This window comes from Rhipicephalus microplus, chromosome 7 (genome assembly GCF_043290135.1).
Source record: "Rhipicephalus microplus isolate Deutch F79 chromosome 7, USDA_Rmic, whole genome shotgun sequence".
NCBI lineage: Eukaryota > Metazoa > Arthropoda > Arachnida > Ixodida > Ixodidae > Rhipicephalus > Rhipicephalus microplus.
In genome coordinates, this window is record NC_134706.1 from 42875525 (window position 1) to 42903319 (window position 27795).

General features: G+C 44.0%; 1 protein-coding gene across 1 annotated transcript; it reads left to right on the top strand.

Annotated features, from left to right (window-relative positions):
• The first annotated feature begins 1178 nt into the window (after positions 1 to 1178).
• LOC142767758 (alpha-L-fucosidase-like) lies at positions 1179 to 27795 on the top strand. The gene is made up of 8 exons (XM_075869988.1): positions 1179 to 1369; positions 2284 to 2501; positions 3539 to 3645; positions 4006 to 4136; positions 7223 to 7356; positions 9992 to 10089; positions 22441 to 22744; positions 27414 to 27795. The coding sequence occupies exons 1-8, from the start codon at positions 1232 to 1234 to the stop codon at positions 27793 to 27795; spliced, it is 1512 nt and encodes a 503-aa protein (XP_075726103.1). The 5' UTR covers positions 1179 to 1231.

A 27795-nucleotide genomic window follows, 5' to 3' on the forward strand; every position in this document is an offset into this window, starting at 1 on the left:
CTTTACACTTAAAGCCATCACCCTTGTTTAAACGTTCTTCTTTTTCGCGTCTTTTTTTCTGTACTGAGAAGAATACCTTAGCAAGGATTAGTATGAAAGATTTCCGGTTTAAGGGCAGCCAGACACTTTGTAGAAAACAAAGAAGAAGAAGCTACTTCGTACTGGTGTCTGCGGTGGGGTTCTCCGAAGAAACGCCGCGGCCAACCGGTGGGTGGTTGATTTCGCTTATTTACTATGACCGCTGCTTCACATTACCTTGACGCATTCCATTATTTTCTCGCTCCACACTTTGTCGCTATAGCTGAAAGGCAATCAGTCCGATGTGACTGCGCAACTAGCATGATGGACGACCAGACAAAAGATGTACTACATGCCTTGCGATTTCTACGCGATAACGTTAAATAGCTTGTTGCGCGAAAAAAAATCCGTGTCGGCGTCCTTGGTTGCGAGCTGAAAGTCCTCGTGGTCCGCGAAGGAAAAGTGGTAATAGATGCAAACATGGCTCTGAGCTGGAATCTAAGCCATGACTTCTGCGTGGGAAGCAGGCATTCTATAAAAAAAAAAACGCAGTACTCCTTAGAACTGTTTCAAAAACAAAAAGAGAAACTAATACAAATGTTATCTACTTTGAGCAGTCGCATGAAAGCATGTGATATCGTGTGGCAAAAGCGAAGAATTGAACCAGGCGTCATACTATGTGGACTCAGCAACGACTTACTTAGTTAAATGCCAACTCATTACAAATCGCTCATATATAACTATTACCATTCGTAACAGCATCACCTAGGCGTACAGCTGCATAAGCGTGCAAACACAGACGTAAGGGGTAGTTGGCGAATTTGCCTAATGTCAAATTGTGACGTAGTAGGCAGCTAGCAACTTTACCTGAACAAGGCACTTTACGATTGCTACGCGCGCAGACGTTTCCTTTGTCGCAGCCCAGTTGATGCACCCGCCGAGATGCCTGGTAAGTAAGCGAGAATGCGATGCGAGTCGCGCAAATACTTCATGGCGTTCTATTCTTGTAGGCGGAACTCGAGCGTCTTTCAAGATTTACTATATACCAACCACGTCCCATGCTTAAAGATGATCGATTCCAGCATTACTTTTCACTGTTATTTCGCTGCGAAGTGCGTTGTGGTTTTCTCTCTCCATATCTTACGGCAAATGCAGCCACGGTCCCGGGCGCTTCACGCGTGTAACGAGGGACCGCCGTTGGAAGACGGACAAAATGGCGATCCTTAACTTGGGCCGGCTGCTACCGCTGGCGCTTCTCGTCATGGCTTCAGCGAGCTCGACGAACGAGTATTACGCGCGCTGGGACCACCTAGACACCAGGCCTCTACCTCAGTGGTATGACCAGGCCAAGGTGCGTCATACCGTCAGCACGAGGGTTCTTAGGTGGGCTGGTTGGTTCGCGAACACTATTGTATAACAGTGCAAAAAAGAGAGAGATTTAACACACATGACATGACTTAGCACTACCATGGACATTCCAAGATACGTGGCAGGCAACATAGCAAAAAGCACATTGTGCTATGTGTGCACTGCACCACTTCCCTGGACTTGACACGTTGGAGAAAATTACCGCGTCAGAGCTTGGAAACCAAGCCTCGCCCTAGGCCTATACTGCTTAAAACCACAACACAAATATCGCTAGGTACCATGGCGAACCACACACCTTTAGCTCATGTGGCCGTGAAAGCAGTGTATGTATTCGCACAGAATTGAGAAATAAAACAAAATTATGACTTGAGAAACATTCTGGTTTTCACAAACGCACAATAATGAAATATCTAAAGGAGAATTACCTCATGTTATTATTAAAGGTATATTGTCGGTATGAACGCATATGAAGCAGGGCCCATATTCGCAAAAACTTCTGTTAAAAACTATCCTAAGATAACATTTCAGCCGATATCTATATAGGCTGAATCAGCCATCCGATGGAGAAAGCAAAATAATTGAAAAGAAGTATTGTCAGTTGGGATGCAGATCTTGCCCAAAGCCACACTCGGCGCTATTGCTGACATCACTCATATCTCCTGTTTGAGGGCAAGCAACCTATAGCCAATACCAATTATAGCCCACTAGTCGGTTTTATGTTGGGATGCAGATCTTTCCTAAAGCCACACTAGGCGCTATTGCTGACTTCACTCATATCTCCTGTTTCAGGGCAAGCAACCTATAGCCAATACCAATTGTAGCCCACCAGTCGGTTTTATTTATTGTTATCTGAGCGTGTACGATACTGAATGTTCCACTGGGCATACTCGTCGCCAGGTGGGTGTGCTCCTCTACTGGGGCGTGTTTTCAGTACCAAGCTTCGGGTCCGAGTGGCTCTGGTACCACTGGAAGGGCCGTCAGAACAGCCTGTTCTCGGACTTCATGCGCGCTAACTACAGGCCCAATGTCACCTATCAAGAGTTTGCCACCGCCTTCACCTGCGAGCTCTACAACGCCGAACGATGGGTAGATCTGCTGGCCAAGTCGGGAGTGAGGTAATTACACGAGCTCGAAAATGGGGTACCAACAAACAGAGGGACATGTATACAAGTAAGAGGATACCACGTGGAGGAACGCTGAACTTAGAACTTTGCTTTTTTTTAACTACATTACGCGTGCGCATTAGCGTTACTCCCCACGATGCACGACCCATCACACTTAGTTTTCTTCTAAGCATGTGAGATATTTTAACATCACAGACAAAAAAGCATCGTGTACATAATAATCATAATGTTTGACAAGGTCAAGGACTTCTAAAACCTTCCGCACATTACTCGCCTTTTCACTACGCGAAATAGTCGTGGGATCGCACAGCTCAGTTGATTTGCATTCCATGCCGCTTCTGGAACAAACACGAGGACTGGTTTCCAGGTTCCCGCTTAAAAATGGATCAAGCTCTTGCAACCACTTAGTTATACACCTCACAATCTGCCTATTATACCCTTTGCCACTGACGGGATTCCACGTCTCTGCTATGTGTCAATGACAAGCAAACACATGCACTCATATGCACATGCACACGCACACGCACACGCACACACACACGCGCGCAAGCGCAAGCGCTACACACACACACACACACACACGAATGCACACACAAATGCACGCACACACACACACACATGTATATTTCTATGTGATCGTCACTGAAGAAGTATAAATGCAGCTTTCAGTAGAGAGCTTTAGGTATTAAGGTAATTACTAGCCTTAGTTCCAGGCCCGTAGCTTGCCCCTCCCCTCCTCCTCGCAATTCGGATCTAGGGAGAAAAAACTTTTTATCTAGGAAAAATAATGAAATTGTGTTTCTCAACACCTTCTAAAACACCTTCTACCCTAGGGAGAAAAAACTTTTTATCTAGGAAAAATAATGAAATCGTGTTTCTCAACACCTTCTAAAACACCTTCCACCTTTACAAAATTCCATATTTACGGGATGGTCTATAGTAGCAAGCTACCTGCGAGTCCAATTTCGTGATCGGTCATTGCCACAGGAGCGCCGAGCGACTCATTCACCTTTTCATAACCTGCGCAGGTACGCTGTATTCACGGCGAAGCACTTCGAGGGCTACACACTATGGCCTTCAAAGCGTTCGTGGAACTGGAACTCGGTTGACGTTGGACCGAAGCGGGATCTCTTAGGTGACACGAGAGCTTGCCTGGTTAATAGCCATATATATAGTTAGCAGCCATGCCTATGGTATAGTGTCTTACTAGCGAGAAAAAAGAAAGAGTAAAACTTGAAGGCTCAGTAATAGGCCTACTCTCGTTTGCAGCGTGTAGAGCTCATGTAATTTTTTCTCGCTCTGTATAGTACTCTATCTATCTATCTATCTATCTATCTATCTATCTATCTATCTATCTATCTATCTATCTATCTATCTATCTTCTATCTACCTATCTATCTATCTATCTATCTATCTATCTATCTATCTGTATATCTATCAATCTATCTATCTATCTATCTATCTATCTCTCGAATTCTTGCTGCCACATACGCAGGTGAGTTCGCGAAGGCGTTGAAGACGAGCACTAACATTCGGCTGGGCGTCTACTACTCCCTCTACGAGTGGTTCAACCCACTCTTTATTGACGACAGGGAGAACAACTTCAAGACAAACGAGTTCATCCACGTGAGTGCACGAATAAAGTGTTGATTGTATCTACCTGTACATCAGAACGCTATGACACAGGCTCTTGCCGAACTGTAGCTCCCAGAGGGCTATATTTAGGAGCACTCGAAGCAACAGTTGTTGAAAAATAAATTAGTTTGAAACGATGAGAGAAGCGGAGAGGTTATTTCGACAACACGTCCTGAACTAATACGCATACTTGAATAAGAAAATCCTGCATGGAGGCTCCTATCTTCAATTCATCAACATTAGCGTCATGATCTTGATTAAAGCAAACGTTCAAATGTATGCCATCTGGTAATCAGGGAGAAATGTTTGTTAGTTTTGGTTTTTTGAAGGCTATAAAACAGCAAGCCAAAGTATACAGTAGCACCAATAACACTGGACCCTGATAGTTCAACTGTTTCAGATATGTTTCAGAGCAGGGCTGTCTGAAGTATGGTAATTGGCGCACTTATTACAGGAGCGTCACATTTTATTACTTAATAATGATGTTGTCATCCCAAAAACTAAGCACATCAATTATTTCCACGTTGCCGCATGGTCCGGAAACGCGGTTATTGCCCTTATGTCGGGTTGCCACAGAACACAACTTTAATTAAATATGCAGCGTCTGCAAGACTTATTATTCGAAAGCATTTTAGGTACTTTGCATATGGACACCACATACGTCATCTATTTCTGACAGTATGATTTATCCTGTTACGTGATACATTGAAGCGAACCACATCTCTTAGAGAAATATTGATGACATATAATTTACTGCCCGTTTGCTTTTTTCCATTGTTTTGTTTTTACTTGGAAGTCCCCTTAAAATTGGAAGCACGACAACGTAAGAGCGTATAACTGCGTTTGAAGGCGTAAACAATGAAACCGTTATAACCATCATCGTCAGGTAAACAGATTACTGTTTTGTTTTGGGAAAAAGTGGTCAAACGCATCATGACGGTATTTACCTGTGGATAGCTAAGTTAACCATTATAGGTGACCTATGCTGAATCAGGTGAGGTTTACATACCATCGCTAATGTGTCCCATCGAGTGAGACATTCGCCGATTTGAGAAGCGACTGCAGAACTACTGAATCTCATGTGTCGATCTTTCAAGGAGTTCTTAGTGTCAATTTGATGTTCAGACTGACTTACATGTCTGTTTCGGTGTTCTTAGCCGTAACTTAATGTTCTGATTCAAGTGCCTGTTTCCGTCGCAGCCTTATTCCTAGAAGTACACAGCCTCTCAACGCCAAAGATATATATTCACGACAGTGGTCGGTGCGACTTACCAATGTGGACACGTCGTATATTACGCCAACACGGTCATTCTAAGCTTTGGCGCCTTGCACCCAGCTCGCTCCTTCGTCACATCACACTGTGCTTGTGGCGCCATCTATCAAAAGGGCGCCAAACGCACAATGCTTTGATTACGCCTCTCAACACGAGAAGCGCTGGGTTCGTGCGACCAATCGAGGGGCGCCGATCGGTCTCAGTATATCAATACATCAAGCCCTGGGCTCGACTGAGATGCTTTAGTAATGGCTAAATTATGACAGCAGTGGCTTTTTTATGGTTGTGGTTACCATCGACTACAAGCGCTTCCTATTATGGCCTTCAGTGTTATCTGCATTACCTCTGGCAGTTCCCACTTTAGGAGTGTGATTGATGATTGATATGCGGGGTTTAACGTCCCAAAACCACCATACAATTATGAGAGATGCCGTAGTGGAAGGCTCCGGAAATTTCGACCATCGGGGGCTCTTCAATGTGCGTCCAAATCTGAGCACACGGGCCTACAGCATTTTTGCCTCCATCGAAAGCCTTTAGGAGTGTTTCTGCATAATTATTTTAAACTGGCAGTGACAAATGGTTGCGGAGAGCAACTCGGCACTTTCGTTTTAATTGCTTCTCCACACTTAGCTTCCAAGTAAAGTTTCATTTCAGTTACGCCTTTGCAATACTCGTAATTAATCCACCTTCAGTGTGCGATGTCAATATATATTCGGTAGTCATAGTGCCACATCCTTTATTAGAACCGCAATGCGGTGTGGAGCAAATTTGTGAACCTAAGAGTGTTATAAGTGACACGGGGTGGTGCGCAATACAGCGCATACTTGCCGAGGACAGCACACTAGTCGAGCAGACAATACATAAAGCACACACTAGCGTCTGACTGGGAGCGAGGCAGATATTTATTCGTATTCTTCGTCACCATTATTTTCAGTTTTCTATTCGGGCCATATATAGCTCATGGCACTTTTTCGCTGGCTTGCCGGTAAAGTGCACAGCCTGTACAGCCGGTAAAGGGCACAGCCTGGCTAGTAGCCTGTAAGGGCTACTAGCATGACACCACCATGCTAATTAGGAGCGTCGAAAGCTGCATCCAGCGTCGAATTACTGCGAGACAAGTAAGAAGCTGACCGCTGCTATGTAAGCTAAAGACGACAATTTAGACATTATATTTAAACCAATATGACACGTTTTGAATTCGCGAAATGCACATTTCAGCTCATTCTGAAGTTGTCTATAGCTTTTCAGCAGAAATATAATAAATTGAAGCTGCGCAATAATAGCCTTCCGTCACTCGGATTTGCTTATTATTCACAGAGAATATGTATTTTTCATGTTTTTTTAATCTGACATTGCTACAGAAATCCCAGCGAAGTTACTACTGGAACAAAAGTAACCGAGCATACATTGCTGGAGATCAACAAAATGAAGTTGCGTTAAGATAGTTCGACCGTTGTTCATGTTCAGGTCAAAGAGACTATAGGGAGAGGGGGTGGCTATAAGGTATATGTCGAGGCAGTCGATGGCCTCAGATATTTGCACATAGAAGCCAAGATAGAGTAGGCTCTGCGGGACATGATGGAAAACCAAGGCGGCAACATAAAGCAGAAAGGTTGTAAACAAAAGCGCGTCATCTTACGCATGACAGAAGTACGGAGACGTGAGGAAACATATCTTCTTTCTGATAGATAATAAAAACATTAATAAATATGACGGTAATTTGCCCACTAATTAGTGGAAATAGAACATAGTGACAAAACCTGATCGAAATATATTGACTACCGTATCATCGCGTACCGTGCAGTTCAAGATATTGCCGGAACTACACGACCTGGTGTTCAAGTACGAGCCGGAAGTGATTTGGGCAGACGGTGATTGGGAAGCACCAGACGCGTACTGGGAGAGCCCTAAGTTTTTGGCTTGGCTCTATACAAACAGGTAAGAGAAAAGAGTACAAAATAATGTGGCTCATTAAACTGCAACAGCCGTTACCGATATGCCCTCATTGTAATCTTGAAGAAGTGGCTATGATTTTCAGGCTTCAAACGTAATTGACTGTCTGCCACTTAGTCACATTCGCACAACATAGCCATTGGGTACTCGATAATACGTTGCAATGAAGCAAAGTGAGGTTTTATTTTGTGCAACTTTTAGTAGGCAATCCTTATTGACCCCGAAATCACTATTTCAATATTCTGCAATATGCCATGTTTTGTTCGTAGATGTTCGTAATCACATTGTGGCTGTAGATACAGGCCAATTGTTTTTGTTATATTTTTTAGAGTAAAACAAATTAGGAATACTGACGTTGTCTTATAACACGGCACGTCGATAGAATTACAGAACATCCTTGTGATTTCACCGAATGGCTTGAATGCAATTCTGTGCAACATATCGGTTTCAAAGAGAGACCCTTTTTACACATAGTGCTAATTTTTTTCGATGCACAATGTATTGGGCACTTTGTTTTGCCACTAGTACAAAAACAGCGCCTCCCCCCTCCCTCAAAAAAAAAAAGAAAGATAAGTAGCTTCTGAATACATGGATGGTGTGTCTGACAAGGTTATAGATAAATTATCGGAGACAAAAACACCATAGGAAACGAAATTGAAGGTACTCTTCCGAGAAATCGAGCTTGTTGCTGTACATTTACGAGCAATAGAAATGTCACTTTGTTGATGTTCGGAAACATGTTTAACATATGCTACTGCTAGCTTGTTTTCTTATTGGATAGATACACATTATTTACGAGAACTCGAAAAATACATGAAAATCTATTTTTATATATTGAAACATAGGCAGCAACTAGCTGCATTAGATAACCTTGTGCCCTGGCAAGATACCTACCTTGAAGCACATGTGTCACTTCATATTTTGTAACATGTCGATGTGGATACCACTGATGATAGGACGGTTACAATAAGCACTGTTCCAGGCAGGGTACGTAGCACACACTTATGAATATGTTGTGTCATTATGTTATTCATAGCCTGAAATACATGCCGCGTTGTGTAAACGGGTATATATTCATTTTAAGGTTAGTTGTATTTTTACCTAACCAAACATTACAAAATGTAAATTTGTGAGAAAACTTCCAGTATATACACACAAAACCTCCTCATTGTCAATGCTATGTTGTTTTTTATATACACTTGCCTACAAGCTACTCCACCATTCTACATCCGATATTGAAAAAGTAAATAAAACGGCACAAGTGCGCTTATATGGAAACTGCGTCACTGAGAAAGCTTAAACTATTTCCATCTGTATGTTTTAAATACTAATGCATTTCTTAATCGGGGTATGTCCGGTGTCCGTCGGGATCCGTCCACCGCCCGCTCCCATAGCAACAGCTTCGGGCACGCGTGCTTATCCTTGCCCCTAGCAACTGGAGCATGTGGTGCGAGAGAGTGTATGGGAAGGTAAATGAAGTGATTCGCTGCTCTTTCTCTCGCCCTTCACTTTCTCCCCCTGCGCCCCACTTTTTCGTCCAACCGCACCTCACTCTCTACCATTTGCTGGCTGGGCGCCTCTGAAGAACCCGGAAATGCGTGCTCGAGACGCCGCTGTGAAACGCCAACGCCGAGAACGCTGTTTGTTTTGTTTACTTCATAGAAATTTTTAACAGGTCACGCTAGCTACTAAAGCTGGATGTGCATACCGCGTTTTTCTCGGCAAAAGAACGCCACATGTGGTGACCGGCGCTGTCGGCTGCGCGGTGTAAGAAAAAATCACAGCATATCCACAGAGTGAATGATGATGAGTGGGGCCAAGCGTCCGCGCATTCATCCGTCCATGTGTCTGTGCGTCCGTACATGAATCGATGCGTCCGACCGCGTTCTAGATTGCAGACGGCGCGCGAGTAACACCGACGAGACGCGAGCGAAGGAAGCCGAGCGCAAGCATCTTCAGCATGCCCGCCGCTCTGATTTGTCCATGCCGCACTAACGATCTGCCAGGTACGGCGACTATCTAGGAGACTGGGAGAGGCACTTGTTCTCCACGAATTCGGGCAAATCGTGCACAACAGCCAGTCGAAGAGTAGCGGCACTTTGTAGAGTAGCCTCAGAGCAGTGCTATCCAGAAAATGAGACATGAAAGGTTGTTCGTTTCTTTTGCGTTCTTTTCGTCTCCTTTTTTCTTGGTTACGCGTGATCAAATACAAGGTTAGACTAAGAGGAGCTTCGCCCCTGAAAACAAACACTATTCTTCTAACGCTGGTTTCTCACGTGTGAAACACCGTTCTGGACGCACCAGAACGCATTCGTATTATCTCACGATTCCCTTCAGACAGGTGGAGCCATATTTTTTGTTGCTGTTTGGTTTATGTTTTTTTTTAGTTTCATTTTTTTCAACGCCCACAAGAACACATATATTCCGCGTTCATTTTATGCTTTTATGCTGTTATCATCCCCATGGTTGAATTGTTTTGGGCATTTTCCTTTTTTTATTTTCTTCAACAAAATATTTGTTTGTACGCCCTCTTGTGTACAACTCTGAAAAGAGCTACATTATTTATTAAACTATAGTAAATAAAGGTAATTTTGTACACGTGTGATTCTGTCCCCCGCAGCACTGTTCGAGATACAGTGGTCGCAAATGACCGTTGGGGCAAAGGACTTTGGTGCAAACATGGCGACTTTAGGAACTGCAAAGACGGTCACAATCCTAGTAAGTACGCCAACGTGGCTATGGTCAAGACCAACTGTATTTATTTTTCTTTGCACAAGCTTGGCATAAGCTATTGTGAGTTAGAGTAAATTGCTTCAAGCCAATCAACTAATTTAGGCGGAGTGGCCTCAAGCCATCGGTCTATAGCTGAAACATCCTCAACACCATGGAACTCGGTTTGTCTATCTTCCAATATAGAAGGGCGAGTTACTTAGCCGTGAAGTGACATTTCAATCACATCATGCCCACCAAAGATATATCGGAGGAGAAGATCGTAAAGGCATGACTGTGTCTTCAGGGTAGACAATTAGAAGATACCTTGGTCGAGACGCACTACCTTGGAGCGAGGCGTGCTACACGTGAAAAGATAGGGGGGTTAGACAGGGGGGGGGGGGGATTTGACACAGTGTAATCATTCAAAGAAGGTGTCAAATCTCTTCACACCCTTACTCAGTCGCACCTGCCACATCAATTTTTAAGATGCAAAGAACGATGCAGGTTTTAGGGGCTACGCTCTTTAGGGTGCGGGTTGTTCTCTCCTCCGTCAATAGTACATAGTGTGAAGCCAGCTCTAGTTTATGAATTGCTCACTAGATGAAGCTGTGACTCTGTAAGGGATATAGTATATAAAACCACTAGACGATGGTATGGTATTTTTATAGTTGATGATTAGGGGGGGGTGGTTTCTATGGAATGACCGACGGATGGATGGATGGACGGATGGACGTGTGGACAGACGGATGGACGAACGAACAGAAGGATCGACAGACAGACAATGGACGCTTCGCCTCACTCATCATCATTGACACTGTGGATATATGCTGTAACTTTTTGACAAAATTTGTGGCCGTGGAGTACTTATTTTACACTCCAACAACTATTATACTTACCACCTTTGCGCCCGGAAAGCCTAGTGCCAATAGCAGATCGTCATGGGAATCACGCCGCAGCCTCATTTGCATTTTGGCATCCAATGCGAAACTTGGTTTCATTCGAACTCGATAAACTAGGAGGGATACAGTTATTCTCGCCCCCCCCCCCCCCCAAATTGAGGGTACACTAGTCTAGAACGATGTAGGCAAGTTAAACACAGACTACTCCGACTACATTTTCTTTATGCGTAGTGCCTGTAGAATGCACAAAGTTCTTGAGCAGCTAGTTCTGTGAAACAATATTTGCGTAGCATAAAGAAAGCACGGGCTCTCCCACTTGAAGGGAATGCGTTCAACTGAACACGGCTGCGTAATTACTACAGCGGTGTGAGCAAGCTTAAATCTCGCAGAGAAAACGTTACACGCACTTGCGAAACGTTCATGATAATGTTGTTTTGCATAAAAGTGCGAGATTTTATTTATTTATTTTTCATTTAGACAAGCATTTTGTCCAGGTAAGAGGGGCATGAAAACATCAAGTAATTTGTAACAGCAAAAAAAAACAAAAAAACTAAGAAAACATGTATCTATACGCCAACATAAGTCACATCTGTGAAACAGCAACAAAACTTATAACATATTTTAACACTTTAATTCCCAAGTAGATGATTTTCAAGCGATATAGCAAAATTGTCAGCCGAAAAAAATCTCATGGGCAGTGATTTCCAGTAATTAATTGTTCTTGAAATATACCTGTATTTGTAAGCAATTAGCTCGTGCAAATACGGGTGCCAAGGATCTATCATGTTTGTGGCGAGTATATTCCTAGAAGTGGCTGGCTGAACACAACAAAGTGCATTTAAGGGAAATTGCCCTCACCTAACTTTGTATAAAAACAATAAATGATCCAGCATTTTTCTTGTTTCTTGTATTGTTTCGTTGTATTTTTTTCAAGAAGCGTAACATCTTTGTTTGTTAAAGGGTCCCTTATGACTGCAGCATACTCTTGCTTAGACAGAATGAAGGTTCTAAAGACAAACGTTTTATGCTAGAAGGAGCACCTTGTAACTTCCTCTTCAGAAACTGTATTATTCGAAGCACCTTTGTGCGAGTATCTTTTATGTGTGTTGTCCACGTAAGGTTGCTGCTAAGAGTAACGCCTAAATATCTATATTTATCTAGTTGTAATACCGGACTACCATAAAAGGTATAGCTGAAAGTGACGGAAAGTTGTTGTTTTTTTCGTAACGCGTAACAGAACAGTTTTTTTTTTCAGAGTTGAGCACCACATTTCGTTTACTACACCAGTTATCAATGGCCATAAGGGCTGTCTGTAATACATTTTGATCAGCTGTAGATGATATTTTTCGAACAAAATACGGTCGTCTGCAGATAATCGAATGCTTTTGAGCCTGTTGGGTTAGCTTTATAATGAAAATTGTGTCCATGCAACAAGAAGACACAACGGAAATGTTCACAAGGACTAGCTTCATCTAGTGGCTAAAAATTGTGTGTGACAAACTAGGCAGTGTAATAGGAGCAACCAGCTCCTGTCGATAAGAAAGCCGTCCGGCGCTTCCTTGGTTTGTGCGCCTACTATCGCCAGTTTATTCACGGCTTTTCTCAGATAGCAGAACCTCTGACTTGTCTCACAAGGGACGACACGCCGTTTGTCTGGAAAAACGAGCAACAAACAGATTTTGATGAACTGCGAGAGCGTATGCAATCAGCGCCCGTTCTCACTCATTTCGACGATGTCGCTGACACGGAGGTCCATACTGACGCTAGTAACGTTGGGCTCGGTGCACTGTTCGTTCAGCGTCAAGAGGACATCGAAAGAGTGATAGCCTATGCCAGCCGCTTTCTATCCCGTGCCGGGGTGAATTATTCCACTACGGAGAAAGAGTGCCTCGCAGTCGTGTGGGCAATCACCAAGTTTCGCCTGTACCTTTGTGGTCGTCGCTTCAAGATAGTGATGCACCACCATGCCCTATGTTGGTTGGCAAGCCTCCACGACCCTTCAGGACGGCTAATACGGTGGAGCTTGCGGCTGCAGGAATTTTACGTCACCATCGTCTATAAGTCCGGCCGTAAGCATGAAGACGCTAACACACTGTCATGCGCACCCCTTCATGTCGTTAATCAGGAAGCAGAAGAAGACGAATGCTTCCTGGGCGCCATTAGCTCATCAGACTTGAGCAAACGGCAGCGAGATGACGCAGAAATTTGTCCAATCACCGATCATTTAGAGGGCCAGGGCGCAATCATACCACGTCATTTATCCCACTCGTTGGCGTCGTTCTGCCTTCGAGACATTGTGCTGTACAAGACAAACGCTCGTTCGAACAACCGTGCTTACCTTCTGGTGGTTCCCCGAGACATGCGAGACGACGTTCTCTTCCCTTGCCATGACGAACCCACATCCGGTCATCTGGGCTACTCATGAACGCTTGTCAGAGTGAGCGAGAGGTACTATTGGCCAGGACTTTCAGCAAGCGTCAGGAAGTACGTCGAGGCCTGTTGGGAATATCAGCGCCAAAAGCAATCGTCTGTTAAGCCAGCTGGTTTGCTTCAGCCCATTGAAGCACCTTGCACGCCATTCGACCAAGACGGCATGAACATTCGCGGCCCATTTCCGCTATCTGCGGACAGCAACAAACGGGTGATCGTCGCGACCAACTATTTGACACGCTACGCTGAGACGCAGGCGATCCCACGAGCCACGGCTTCTGAGGTAGCACAATTTTTGATGCGACACATTGTGTTACGACACGGTGCTCCTTCCAGTATAATAATGGACAGAGGGGCGGTATTCACGGCACAGCTTATGGACGAAATTTTCAAACTGAGGTACACCACACACCGAAAGACAACTGCGTACCACCCGCAAACCAACGGACTACCGAGCGACTGAATAAGACCCTCGCAGACATGATCTCAGTGTACATCAACGTACAACACAGAACATGGTACCGGACCTTACCTTACGTGACCTTCGCGTATAATACCGCCGTGCAAGAGACCACGTGATTCACGCCATTTCGGCTTCTCTACGGCCGCGAAGTTCAGACCATGCTTGAATCTATGCTACCATGCCAAGGCGAAGAGAGTTGGCAACTGACGCCGAAGAATTCGCAGAGCGTGCTGAGGAATCCCGGCAGCTCGCGCGACTGCACATCGGCCAGCAACAGCACCAAGACACGCGCTGCTATAACACCCGCCACAGAGGAAGTGTTTCACAGCCCTGGAGACCAAGTTTAAGTGTTGACGACCGTCCGCCGCCGTGGTTTTAGTGAAAAGTTATTGAGCCGGCACTTTGGCCTGTATAAAGTGTTACGCCGCGTCAGTGACGTGAACTACGAAGTGTTTCCGGACTCAACACCGCAGGCACGGAGCAGGACACGACCGAGGCCGGACGTCCTTCTTGTTTTGCGCATGAAACCATTTATTGCGCGTCGTTCGTAACTTTTTTTTCTTTACCGCACACCGTTCTTTGTGTTATTTATTTATGTTGGTGAACTCGCTTCTTCGTTCACTGACTTTTGCTATAAAGGCGCGCTCTTTAATTTCTACTTTCACTTTATCCGAATTTTCAATTTTTTTTTCACGTGCCTATGTTGTAACATCAGGGTGGTGCTATGTACTTTTCTTTCCCTCTTTTGTGACTTTTTTTTTCGAAAGGGAGATAATGCCATCCACACGTAGTGGGTCGACTGCAAGAGTGGCTCTTAATCTGGAGTTGATTGATTGATATGTGGAGTTTAATGTCACAAAGCCACCATATGATTACGAGAGACGCCATAGTGGAGGGCTCCGGAAATTTCGATCACCTGGAATTCTTTACGTGCACCCAAATCTGAGCATACGGGCCTACAACATTTCCGCCTGCATCGGAAATGCAGCCGGCACAGCCGGTATTTGATCCCGCGACCTGCGGGTCAGCAGCCGAGTACCTTAGCCACTAGACCACCGCGGCGGGGCCTCAATCTGGAGTAAAAAAGAAGATTGCGTGCTTCTTCTCTGCTCTAGAGCCAGCCACGACTGACGCATCGTCCTAGAGCTAGCTACTCAGTGGTTTAATAAACCCCCAGTACTTGTGATTTATCGTGAGACTATACGCATAGATTAGCCAGTGAACTTTCACTTTCACTTTATTTCCTTAAGTACCCCAAGTGGGGGCATTACATAATGGGTGGGTGTACAGTAAGGATAGATGATACATGACCATTCAGGATGAGAGGTGCACTTTTACAGCATCAATAAAAGCATCTGGGTTGGTGGTGGCAACGACGGCGTGGGGAAGGCCGTTCCAGCCTACAATGATGCGTGGGAAAAAAGACGAGTAGGTGAGAGTACGGGTTTGAGGACGAGCAACACTTAAGCAATGGCCTGTACGAAGGGATATGCGAGCAGGCGGTGAGATGTAAGGTGACTGATTGAGTGAACTGTAATACATTTTGGGAAACAGCGATAGGCTGGCAGTGCGACGGCGACAAGAAAGAGTGGGCAGCCCAGTTGCCGCCTTTAATGAGATTAAAAAGAGAAAAAAAGAAAAAAAAGAACTGTCCAGATTGAGGCGCACGTTTCGCCCCATTTATATATATGGACCTGTGAGCGGAAGGGAGACTGGAGCGCAGAGAGACCAGAGAATGAATGGCGAAAGAAGCGTGGAAGCCCTGCACTTACCCTCTCCTACACTGACTCCACACTAGTGTTGCGGAATGGGCGCCTCTATTCCGTCCCAATTCCATTCCGGGGAATGCGGATTTGCTGCAATTTCATTACTTTTTATTTCTCAAATTGAGAAAAATTGGTCATTCCCATTCCGACAATGGCGGGGCAGTACGAATTCATTCCTGCAATTACTCATTGTCAGAAATGCTTCTTGATAGTTTTATTGGGTTCGCAATGAAAGCCCCCATAAATAGGGTGTCAAGAGAGGCATTAAAAACTGCAAAAGTACGTAAAACGTGTTACCAAGGTTGATTAAGCTTCGTGCCATATCTCGTGCAATGCCCGGCTACAGCGGTAACATTTTCGATGAAGGTGAAAATACTTGAGGCCCATGTGCTTACACTTCGGTGCACGTCGAAGAACCCCGGGTAGTCGAAATTTCCGGAGCTCTCCACTACGGTGTCTTTCATAGTATAAGGTGGTTTTAGGACGTTAAACCAAACAATAACTATTGTATCTCCTGCAGTAAAACGACCCTTATAACTCCCCTAAGGCTAGTTTTCTCGCTACATTTATTATTGGCATGGTCAACATGTTTGAACAAATTAGTATGTTTTATTTGTTTAAGCTTAGTTTGTTAATGATAAACTGATAACATAGCCTATTTTCATGTATACAAAAGTAGTGTTCAAGAAGACTAAAATGTTTTGCCCCGGGTCTCATGCGGTCATGATTAGGAAGAAAACTAAAATTGGATTAATGGGGAACAAAACGCTCTACATCTGTGGTACTGCTATAAACAGTGAACCACCATTCGGGCACCTTGTACCTTTGCATCCAACATGGAAGACATGGCCACACTGCTTGTCAGCACTCACGCTTGTTAAGCGCGCCTCGCAAGCATGAACGAGGCAAGGAGAACTTTCTGTGTTCGCCTGTGCATAGGTATGCAATGCCATCTTAGTCCAAAGGTTGTTATGTTTGGGGTACTGAACTGCTCGCGAGATAAAGACCAGGCCGTGGAGGAAGTATTCACCCATCTCGTTTGGGGATGTCCGTGAGAACCAACGTACAGGAATAATTTATTTCTTCGTTTAGTATCCGTTGGGATAATGCATTTGTTTGTACACTTACTTATGCCTTGTTTTCTCTTTTACAAATTGGCAACTTGTTCACACTTTTACAACCACCTACCTTTAGCTCTGGCTAACTAAAAGCGCACCTAGAGAATTCGTTGCAGCCTTCGACTTCGATATATCGTTCAAAATTTTACACCAGCCTATTGGCTTTGGCTAACGAAAGGCGGACTTAAAGAATGCGTTGTCGCTTTAGACTTTGACAGAGCAACTACTCAGCCTTAGATGACTAATTGGAGCATGATATTTCAGTAGTAGCCATTGAGGGTGTAGTAAAATACGCTCTTGCCCAATGTCTGAGTTGCTTGTCGATGCGAACACGGATATATGCCAAGTCGTAGGAGCCGAGTGTAGTTACAAAAAAAGGTAACAATAATAATAAAATGATTCCATCACCGAGCACTGTGAGTGCGGGATGACCAGCTCTCAGCTCAAGATTCAGGAACGCCTGATCTCCTGGGCTTCATTTTCCGAACGCCTGATCTACCGAAAAGAATCGACTAGTGGTCACTTGTTCTTTGGTCACTAGGTTGACATTAAACGAAATGCTTATACATCCTCGGGAGTTTTCAATGCTGCAATCAAGGTCACAAGGAAAAAGGTGCAGAAAAAAAAGCTTTATCTTGGTTCTATTCATCGAAATTCTGCGCCAAAATGTTAAGAGCTAAATTAGCGCTTCGCGTTCACTTTTAAAACCCGAATGATGACCAGACAGCTTGTTGAATGGTTGGCTAACAAAAGTGAGATAAGACAGTTACCGTCTCCCTATGTGTTGCATTTCACAAATATTATCTGCTTAAGCGTGAACCGCTGAACGCAGTAGCCTATGTGGCAGTGCATTATGGTAGTACTTCTCCAGCCACCAACAGACGTGGCAGCGGCGACTGTCACCCTGGCCTCTCGTCATCCTAGAAAAGACAGAACGTGCGCTTTCTTCAGAGCCGGGACTTGGGAGACGCTGTCGGGGCCGTAGTTACGTAGGCTTTCCTGTTTCAGGTGGGTTCCAGGATAGATCGTCGTGTGCAACTGTGTGCTGCGCTGACCGACAGACCTTCACCGACAGAGTTTCGGGTGAAGGCGCCCTTGTGAATAAACAGAAAAGCAGTATCGCAAAAAGTGCGGGGGATTGTATGGGGTCAGATGGTGCAAAAGCTAGTATCTTTCAGTGAACAAATGCATCAAGCCATCACGCATCATGTTAGAAGCCTGTATTTGAATATGTTCCCGAGTCAACGATGGTGACAGAAGCAAGCACAAAAAAGTGAAGAGTCGGGAAGACAATAGGTAGCTGGGGACTAGCTGAAGATCCGCCCAGGAGAAAAAAATCACAAGGCGCAATAATGCGGGGGGGGGGGGTGATGCTGCTGTCGTAGTTCGGCTCGACCGCGAGTACGCGAAGACTAGCGACAAGCTTCAGAGAAGCACACTTGATATCAGGACAGAATCGTAGTAGGCCCGTTTCTTATAAATATGCTGTGCTTGTAATCAGAGAAGCTATTTTAATAATGCAGCTTTAATGTTGGATTCAAGGCTCTTATTACTAATGTAGGGCGTAGACGAAAACAGGCTCTATTTTCAGAAAAAGACATAATTTTATTCACTTTCTGGTCTTGGCAAAATAGACTTAATTTCATTCCGATTCCGTTCCTCCAAGCGTTGTTCTCATTGTATTCTTATTCCGTGTCGGGGTTGCATAATTGTGGAATGAATCCGAAATTATTCCAATTCCAGAGGGCCACTGTGCAACACTTCTCCACACACGTGGGAGCTCCGCTAAACTCCCACGATGCGAGCGCCCTCACATGCCCGAGCGCACACTTCCTCTCCACTCACTCTCCGTTACTCCGCCCGCACCACCTTTTCTGGTTGCTAGGGGCACGGATCAGCGCGCGCGCCTGCAGCTATTGCTACGGAAGAGGGAGTGAAAGTGGAGAGATAACCCCTGCCAGCGAACGGATGCCGCCGGATGCCTGACATAGGTAGACATAGAAATGCATCCACATATAAAAGAAAAAAAAACAACGAAAATAATAATTGCCACCGGCATGAAAGATATCCTATTTTGAATAACAGCATCAGAAGGGTTATTCGATGGTCGGTGGTTTGGTTTCTGCCGGTGGCCAGTTATGTTTTAGTCTAGTTTTATTTTGTTCAGATATAATAGAAAATTGATTTTATTAACACCCTGTATACTTTCCTTGGCATCATTGTCGGGTATTTCTCCTTAATATACGTCTTTTATCAAGGTGATTATTTTTTCCCCGTCCCCACATTTCACTGTTGCCGTACTTTAAACAGATCCCGTCACTTTCCGGCACCGACGTCAGAACATGATTGATTTGGCAAGACACCAACCGCGCAGGCGGCATCACAATAGCAACCAATCAAAACCAACAGTAACGGATGAAAAGAAATAAATGAAGAAAGGTATAAAGAAGAGTAGAAGCTCTGGTATGTTCATGACATGCTTTGCTTGTCCATTTCTTTTCGATAGAGAAGTGCTTCTAAAGTTTTTTTTTCGTAGTGCCCCTGAATTGAACTTCTCGATGTGGTGAGATCCGTTTGGAGGTGACACTGTTACTTACACATGTGTATTCTACTTTAGGAAGCTTTCGGCTTGTATATATATATGTGTATATATATATATATATATATATATATATATATATATATATATATATATATGTGTGTGTGTGTGTGTGTGTGTGTGTGTGTGTGTGTGTGTCAAGCTGTTTTTTAGTCTCTATAAATTACTTCAAAAAATTTCTGGCTTTCCCTCTATCCACAGTAGATGAGATCATCTAATGCATACCGGTACAACAACTGGTCATCATATATATATATATATATATATATATATATATATATATATATATATATATATATATATATAGCCACTGCCACATATTAGATATAGCTGATTTGAACCATGTCTTATCGGACCACACAACACCGTACTGTGCACCAGTTCATATTATTGCCATTGTTTTCGGTCACTGTGTGGGTAAAGACGCTGAAATTATCTAGCGACGAGGCCACAGCATGGCAAATGTAGTCGCCAGAGCATTCCGTATAGCACGAAAAGTGCCGATACAGTGCTTGAAAATAACGGCAGCACACATCATGCACACAAAAAGCTCATAACTTGTAATAGAAAGCTCAGTTTTCTCAAAAACTGCATCCGTCGACAACCCATTTGACTTAAAATAGGCATCAAACACATGTCGTAGATGACAGCTGAATACCGTCTTCTTTGAGAGTGCCCGTGCTTTGCCATCTGCAAATTTTGGTCATGCTTTTTATAGTCGGAGAACCAGCTTCGCCCCTCGCCTAGGAGAACCAGCTTCGCCCCTCGCCTAGATCAAACCAGTTTTTCAAGATCTCTTGGGTCGACCTTTTTTTTCTGTGTTTAGCGCAAAAACGCACCTGTGTAATTTTCGAATTGACTCGACATATATTACTTCTTAGAAAACTCTATTTTTGCACAAACTGACGGCAATCAAAAGCGAACGCAGGACATGAGACCAAACACAAACCGCAAACACTTACTCGCGTGAAAAGGGACCCCCCACCCTCTCCTCCTAACAGCGGAACCCTGAACTATGCAACTTACTGGCGAAGTCTCACAAGCTCGGTTGAGGGCCTTGATATAGCCACCAGAGATAGAAATCATTCTAGACAAGTGTCATGTTTTTTGCATTGAAGCGATTGCGTAAAGCGCGTTTAGTTATTGATCGCATTATTGGCTTAATTCTTCTTGCTCCCTCAATGCAGGGCATTTTCGGCTCTTCTGCACTATCCCATTCCCCACTTCCACAAGTTGTCGTGTGCTTTTTCTTTAAAAAATAAAGGGAAAATATACGCCTCTAAATAGACACGTACGTGTAGTGTACCGTTTCCCCATCTCTAGACGCTCTCGAAGCAAGCATACCATCACCTCTGGGTAAAGCATCAGTTTTCTCGACTCACGCGGATCAGAACGTGACCTCATTGTTCGCAAGGACGTTGAGTGTCCCCCGTAAAGGAGTCGTCTATCAACGTTATTGACTTGACACTAGATTCCGGGATTTCTCTAGCATTTCTTGGAACGGGACTGTGTTGACTCTCTTCTTCTTGCGTCGCTGTCGACGCAAAAAGATCCTGAATTTTGCTTCACTGCGATGATCTCCCTATTCGTCCGAGAAGTGCTCGCTTCATATTATACGTGCTTCCCAATATAAAATTCACATGGAACTGCATATCCACCGACGGTTTCTGCTCTAGCTCTCGCCTTTGACGTCACAAATGCTGGTCATAAAGCTTCGTATGCACCGGCGAATGCAGCCTTCTTTCGGCTACGTGAGCCGGCAATCCATATTTCAATGCCTTATTTGCAAAGATCGGCCTCTTTCTTCAATACTGCATCAATGTCTTCCGAGCTAACATTTCGAAGCGCTCGAGTGTGTAGGCTGTAGGGACATTTCCGCAAATATCGATCTCTCGTGAAGTGTGATTCCTTACAGTAACGCGAAATATTGGCTTCGAAAGGTCACTCTTAGTCCTCAGAGGAAACATGTAAGAATATTTGTTCACTGATGTTGCAGTGACCTTCGGTTTTTTAGGACTGCTTATAATAAATCGCGTTTCCATGGGCTTACTGTCCGGCTATATGAAACATACGTAGCTCTCATTGAACCGTATGTGAGAATGCATGATTTTTGGTTATAAAACTCATCTTAAGAGCCGCTTAATATCGAAATTATGTTCATTTGTTATTTAACTCAATAGACATATCAATTTTTCTGAATTTGGCGTGTGTACCAGTTGTCTTCAAGCGACCGGTATATGGCACCGCGTTAGAGAAGCGACAGAGCATTTTTTTGAAGTATCCAATAGTGGCAGCCTGATGATAATTCAATTGAGTAATCGCGTGGGTGCATTATATGCTTGTTCACATTGTCTTGCAAGCTGCACAGAGGCAACGCTATGAAATTGTAGTGGTACGGAGAATTTATGCTAACTTCGTGAGGGGCATAAACCCGGCTTTGTTGGAACCATAGTACGTGCTTTTATGTCAAAATAATCAGAATATGTCACGTTCACAACAATATACAGGATAAAAATTAATTTTCCAAAAGACAAGGGGGACCCACGCCCCCCAACCCCCCAAAAAAACCTTCAAAGGCAGCTTGACGATATCGGGAGACTTCAAGAGATCCAGAGGCGCCAGATTGCAGAAATTTTCATCAATAAATGATAAATACTGCCACTATTAGAAATAAATTATCAGCCTCATAACAGCCTGAGACATCGTTGATGGGCACCGGCTGTGTTTGTGAACCCAGAAACACAAGAAAGTATATCGAGCACTTTGTAACGGAAAACTAAGGCAAAGTAGTACGTGTCTCGCAAGAAAGCATGAGGTTGAATTTTACGCATTCAAAATCAGTTAATCTTTTAACGGATAACAGTACAATAAAAAGGTGAGGAGGTTGGAAAGTTCGCTTTTCGTTTTTGTCTGGTGCAATCTTTGTCATCGCAGATTGATGGAGGATTTGTTATCAATATCCGTTAAAATGGTTCTAGACAATGTTCAGCGTTCAGATTTTTCTGCGCTGATAATGTTCTTGAGTTTCATAACCGCGCGTTCTCAAACAATGGCAGCATCTGACCCCCAAAATATTTCTCAGAGACTCTACAGAAGTACAAGTTCGAGAACGTGATGACCCTAGATAAACCATCGTGGGGCTACAGACGCAACGCTCAGCTGAAAGACTACGTCACGGACCACGAGCTGGTAGCCACTCTCGTGGAGACCATCAGCTGCGGTGGCAACCTTCTCATCACGCTAGGCCCCACTCATGACGGCCGCATCCCGATGGTGTTTGAGGAACGGCTCACCACCCTGGGCGCCTGGCTAGCACTGCACGGCGAAGCGGTCTACGCCAGCAAGCCGTGGGCAGCACAGAACGACTCGGTCTCTGCTGACGTGTGGTACGGCGAGTTTTCGCTTAGACATACTTTAAGGCGATACACGGCAAAGGTACAAGAAGAAAAGGTGAAACGTAATAAGAAGCGGGATATATCTGCTTGCTGCAACACACCCCTGAACAAAATTCACTTTGGGGATGAAATAACAATGTGATGAAGTTAGCTTGACAAAGAGTGGACAAAAACACCGAAGAAAAGAAATGCGATAAAGGTTTAGTATTTAGCCCTTGAGTCAATTCTTCGTGAAAAAGTACTTGCATTCAAGCGTTACGAGCTTGCTTCGTGTGTTTTTTTCCTAATACCTTCCGTTTTTTTAAAGGCTAAATTATGAGTTACGCAATACAACGTAACAGAGACAGTATTTGCTCAAGAGCCAGCAAACCGTCTCCGTCTTTTACTTTGTGCTAGCTGCTCGCGTGGCAGAGCCCCGGTGTCATTATTCATCATCGCAAATATGCTAAAATATGATTGACAAGGCAAAGAAAAACACTTGCCCGTTATGGCAATAAAAAAGATGCTTTGCCAAAACTAAGAAATTTGCAAGCAAAGTGAAACCATGTCACACAGTACAAAACCAATACTCCTAATTTAGGTGTCCGATTACTTTGTGATAGCCAGAAATTTTGTGGTGTGATAAAATGCGGGTGTGGTGGCGTTGATTTGACTAAATATTTTCCTATTTGTCTATACTTTAAGGCACCTTATTGTTCCCACTTTGCTTGGAACAAACAGAGTGAAAAGGGACACAATTCTCTTATTGTGAAACCTGAGCTTCCCCCCCCCCCCTACTCCACCCCTACCGGGGGAGCTTATTATGGAAAACCGACACTATTTACCAGGAATTTAAGCCAAAAGAAAGCGAACAACTTTTAGCGGAAAGTTGGTGCGGGCGACGCAAAAATAATTCTCGCAGTTTTTCAGCAAGTGCTCTATCAGTATTTAAAACGAAAGTTCATGCACATTTTGAATTCTATATAACGCCGCCTCGATTTACTGCAAGCAATAAAATAGAAATACTTGAGACTTCGAGCTAGCCACAGTAATACAGCGAGAACAAACAGCGGAGGAGATAGCATGACCCACGTCATTAGAATTGCTTGTTTACCTCGCTTACAGTAACGCTTGAGCAGTGAATTTTGCTGATTAACAAATATTTTATACAGCAGAGTACACAGATATATAGAAGCACATGTGTTGCGCTGCATACATGTATACGTACAGAAGACGTTCTTGAGGTCATCAAATCATGAGCGATACCAGTTCTATGACACCATTCATCAGCGAATTGTTTTTTTTTGTTCCCAGCTCATTGAAAAAAAGAGCATGATATTTCTGAGGCCCTATATGCAAATAAAAAAAGATGCAAACTGCAGAGGTGAAGGGAACAAGCAGAATTCGTTAAACTTTCCAGTTTTGCGCTTGCAAAGCTAGTACGTAGGCCTGTACTTGTTAATGAACTCGAAAAAATAAAGCATGCCGTGACACTAAAGCATTTGTTACGTTTATTACACTTTAGTTAGAGGATGTTCTTTTACGAGAAGGCACTCGTTACTTTAAATGGAAGAACTCTGCAACGAAGTACAGGACTCATTGGGACAAGGTTTACAGTGATCAAGCTCGAGATTGCTATTTTACAAGTGTAATATCGCGTGTGAATGTCAGTAGGGGTTTTACAGATGTTATTGTTTCATATTTTACTCAGTGGACTCGTTCGGAGCATGTAGCACACTGCAAACTTCAAGTACTACGCCATTTCTACCGGTTCTGATTTTGTAGCGATTGCTTAGAATTACAGTTTAACGGAGAATTTGGTGAATGTTCCAAGCGTACTATGCTATTGGGTGAGAATGGACGCGCCAAAAATAACTGAACAATTTTCATGGGCAAGATGCGTTTCTGAGCTTCACACAAAATAACTGCCCTGTCGCTTTCCTTTCCAGACCTCACTAAGCATTAAAGTGCTCGTAATAGTGAACAGCTTGAGTCATTTATCTGAAACTTACTGCGTGTGCAAAAAATAAGCATAATATTCAACTTGTGAAAATTATATTTCAAGATATTTCCCTATTTTCCTGCAGTCTGGTGGGATATTGCGCGATATTCGAAAATTGAGAAAAGAAATTTGAATCCATGAATCACGACGAATAACTCCACAACACTTCTGAGAGTCCTGATTGAGCGTTTCAGTCAAGTCGCGCGCACAACAATCTACGTATATCGCACAAACAAGAACTTCGGCAATTGCAGTAGTCAGGTATCAGAGACGAAAGTTGTCCCTTCCGCGAAAGGACCCAATATTGCCGCAAGATATGTGATCCCCCTTTATAAAACACCCGGATATCTTCCGCGTCGGTGCTACCTTTCACACACGCTCCATGCCACGTGTTGGAAGACATTATAGGAGAACTCTACACCTTGTTTGCTTTGAATACCCAGAAAGAACAGGCGGCGCATAAGGCGTCTCCTTACTGCGTGTTATCAGCTTCACTGTCTTCACCACACCTGTTATCGTCGCACGCCATTGTAGTCGGAGGTGGTCAATGTTCTTGCTAAGCCGCTGTTGTTTAGAGGAAATGTGTGAGTGTGTGACGATTCCAGGATAAAACAGCGCAAGGAATTCATTGACATCAGATATGAAGAGTCCACAATTCGAGAAATAACAGTGTGGTCATCAACCCCCTTTTGTGTACTGCAGTCACAGGTTGCTGCCGATAAACAGTCCACCTGTAATACTTGCGTAGCAATATGTATCAGAGATTGAAACAAACAAAGAAGCAATTGTGTCCTAGAAATACGATGCCTCCCTATCAGCTCCGATATGCTACTGATGGCTTCGGGCTGTTTCCTTGGGTTCGCAGTCTTTCGATCTCAGCCGTTAGGGACGTAGAAGAGTGTAAACCTGTCGAAGGAGCTATTGAGAGATATATACAGAATCAAGTTGCTGGTATTTAGGTACACGTGTATATGTTTACGTAAGCTTAAATTTGAATGGAAACTCTACGCACTAAACCAAACTCCATGGCAAACAAATCTTCGGCAAGAGAAGCTGGTACAATTTTCTTCAGTTTGCTTGCAGACAATATGAGATAATGTATGAAAGATAATGACATGACCTAAAAAAGAACTAAATATGACTTTGAAACGGTCATTCAAATGGCCATTAATGCATACACTAATCAAATACTCCTGTTCTACATGAGGCAGGCAGATTCATCAAGAAAACAGGGAGTTAATGATTGGGGGCGTGATATTAAGAGCAAAATGTGTATCTTAGTAGAACCCCTTTCCCACAAAAAAAAATATATATGTGGGGGACGTGAGCTCTAAAATATTCAGTTTCGTGTTCATGTAAACTTGAATGCGCTTGTGAGATGTAAGCACCTATATAGAAACAATGCCACAAGTAGGACGTAAATCGTGATGATGTGTGAAAGTTCACTAGTGAAACAAGTATCGTCAACGTCATGGAAGATTAGTGTGGTGAACACAGCACCTAGACTGGCACCCGACGAGGAGTGCAGTTTCTCACCCCTCTCCGTGGGTGCAGCCAGGAAGTGGTATACCGCTCCCGTGGTCCTCCTCCCGCAAATTTCTCCATAGCGTAAAGAAGTAAAAATGAACATGTCAAGGATGTACTCTCCCTTTCGAAATCTAACATTTGCCCTTCACCCCTCTCCCGGAAAAGATTTCTGGCTATGCTCCTGCCCCTCTCGCTCATTTCTCAGGCTGCTTTCAAGGACGCACCGGTTGCTTAGTAGGCCAGAATTGCTTTTTTTTCATATCCTTGAGAAGACACGCGCTTTACAGGCCTCAAACACGGAAGCACCAGTATCATTTCAACCTTTACCTCGTGCCGGGCCTTGATTCGAAAACTGTTCATTTGCCGACATGAATGCTCGAAGGAAAGTGATCCTAGGCGCTTTTGCTTTGTGGGGCATTAGTTTCTTGTGGCTTTAGGCCATGGGCGAAGGATTGGCAGTGCAGAAAACTAGTATCAACCAGCAAATATCGGTTGTATATACAGATTGGTAGACCTGTTACAACTCGGTTTCATACTTTCCGAACAGAAACCTCTAAATCACTGTAGAACAGTACCAAACAAATAATTCTTTGTCAGGGGACCTTGAAGAGTAGCGCTGAACACCTTATATAATGTAGAAAGTACAAGCAAGACGGCTTTAATTTGACCGTATCGCTGTTATCACTGTATCTGCTTCTAGTATCATCATGATTGCCCCTCAAAACTTTTTTTCTGCGCTGTGTCAAAGTTAATTATTCTACTTTTGTCCAGTGTTTAGTTTAAAAAAACACTTTATATGAATCTGGATGGCAAACGCTTTTCTGAAGGCGTTGCAGAAGTTGCCTCTTTAACGTCCTCTTAAATTTGTATATGTTGCCGTAGTAGTCGTTAACCCCTGTTCCTAGTTCTCTTCAAAAGCTCATGACAATGCTTATTCTGCTTGATTGAATTTGGGAAACAAAACGCACAGCCGCTGGAAGGAATATAAAGTTTTTCGCTCTTGACGCAAAAATGTTTGCCTTTTCATCACTGGCAATCGAACTTTGCATATGCAGTGTAAGCAGTCTTTTTTTTTTTTGCTCTTCACGCGAATCGTTTGTGAGGGAATAAACGTGCTTTCGTTAATCTAACAAATCAATTCATCCATTTCAGGTACACGACCTCGGACTTCCCACCGCCAGCCCCATTACCACCCACCGAGCCAACTTCTTCCATGGCGGACCCTCACGACAGCTACTTCCGCCCCAAGACCGGACCTCCTCCGACGACCCCGGTGCCCGACAAGGGTCCCGTGGTGTACGCCTTCCTGCTCCAGTGGCCCGCCAGCGGGTTTCTGCGGCTCGGCTCAATGTACTTCAACGCGAAAACACACGTGCAGCTCATAGGTCATGCCCCGCGACTCACGTGGAAACCAGTGGGTCAGCTGGTGCTGATAGACTTGCCGCCGCCCCCGGTGAACATCGCGACCCGCGTCGGAGTCTGGGTGCTCAGAATAACAAATGTGGAACCCACACCACCTCCGGGAGCCTTCTGA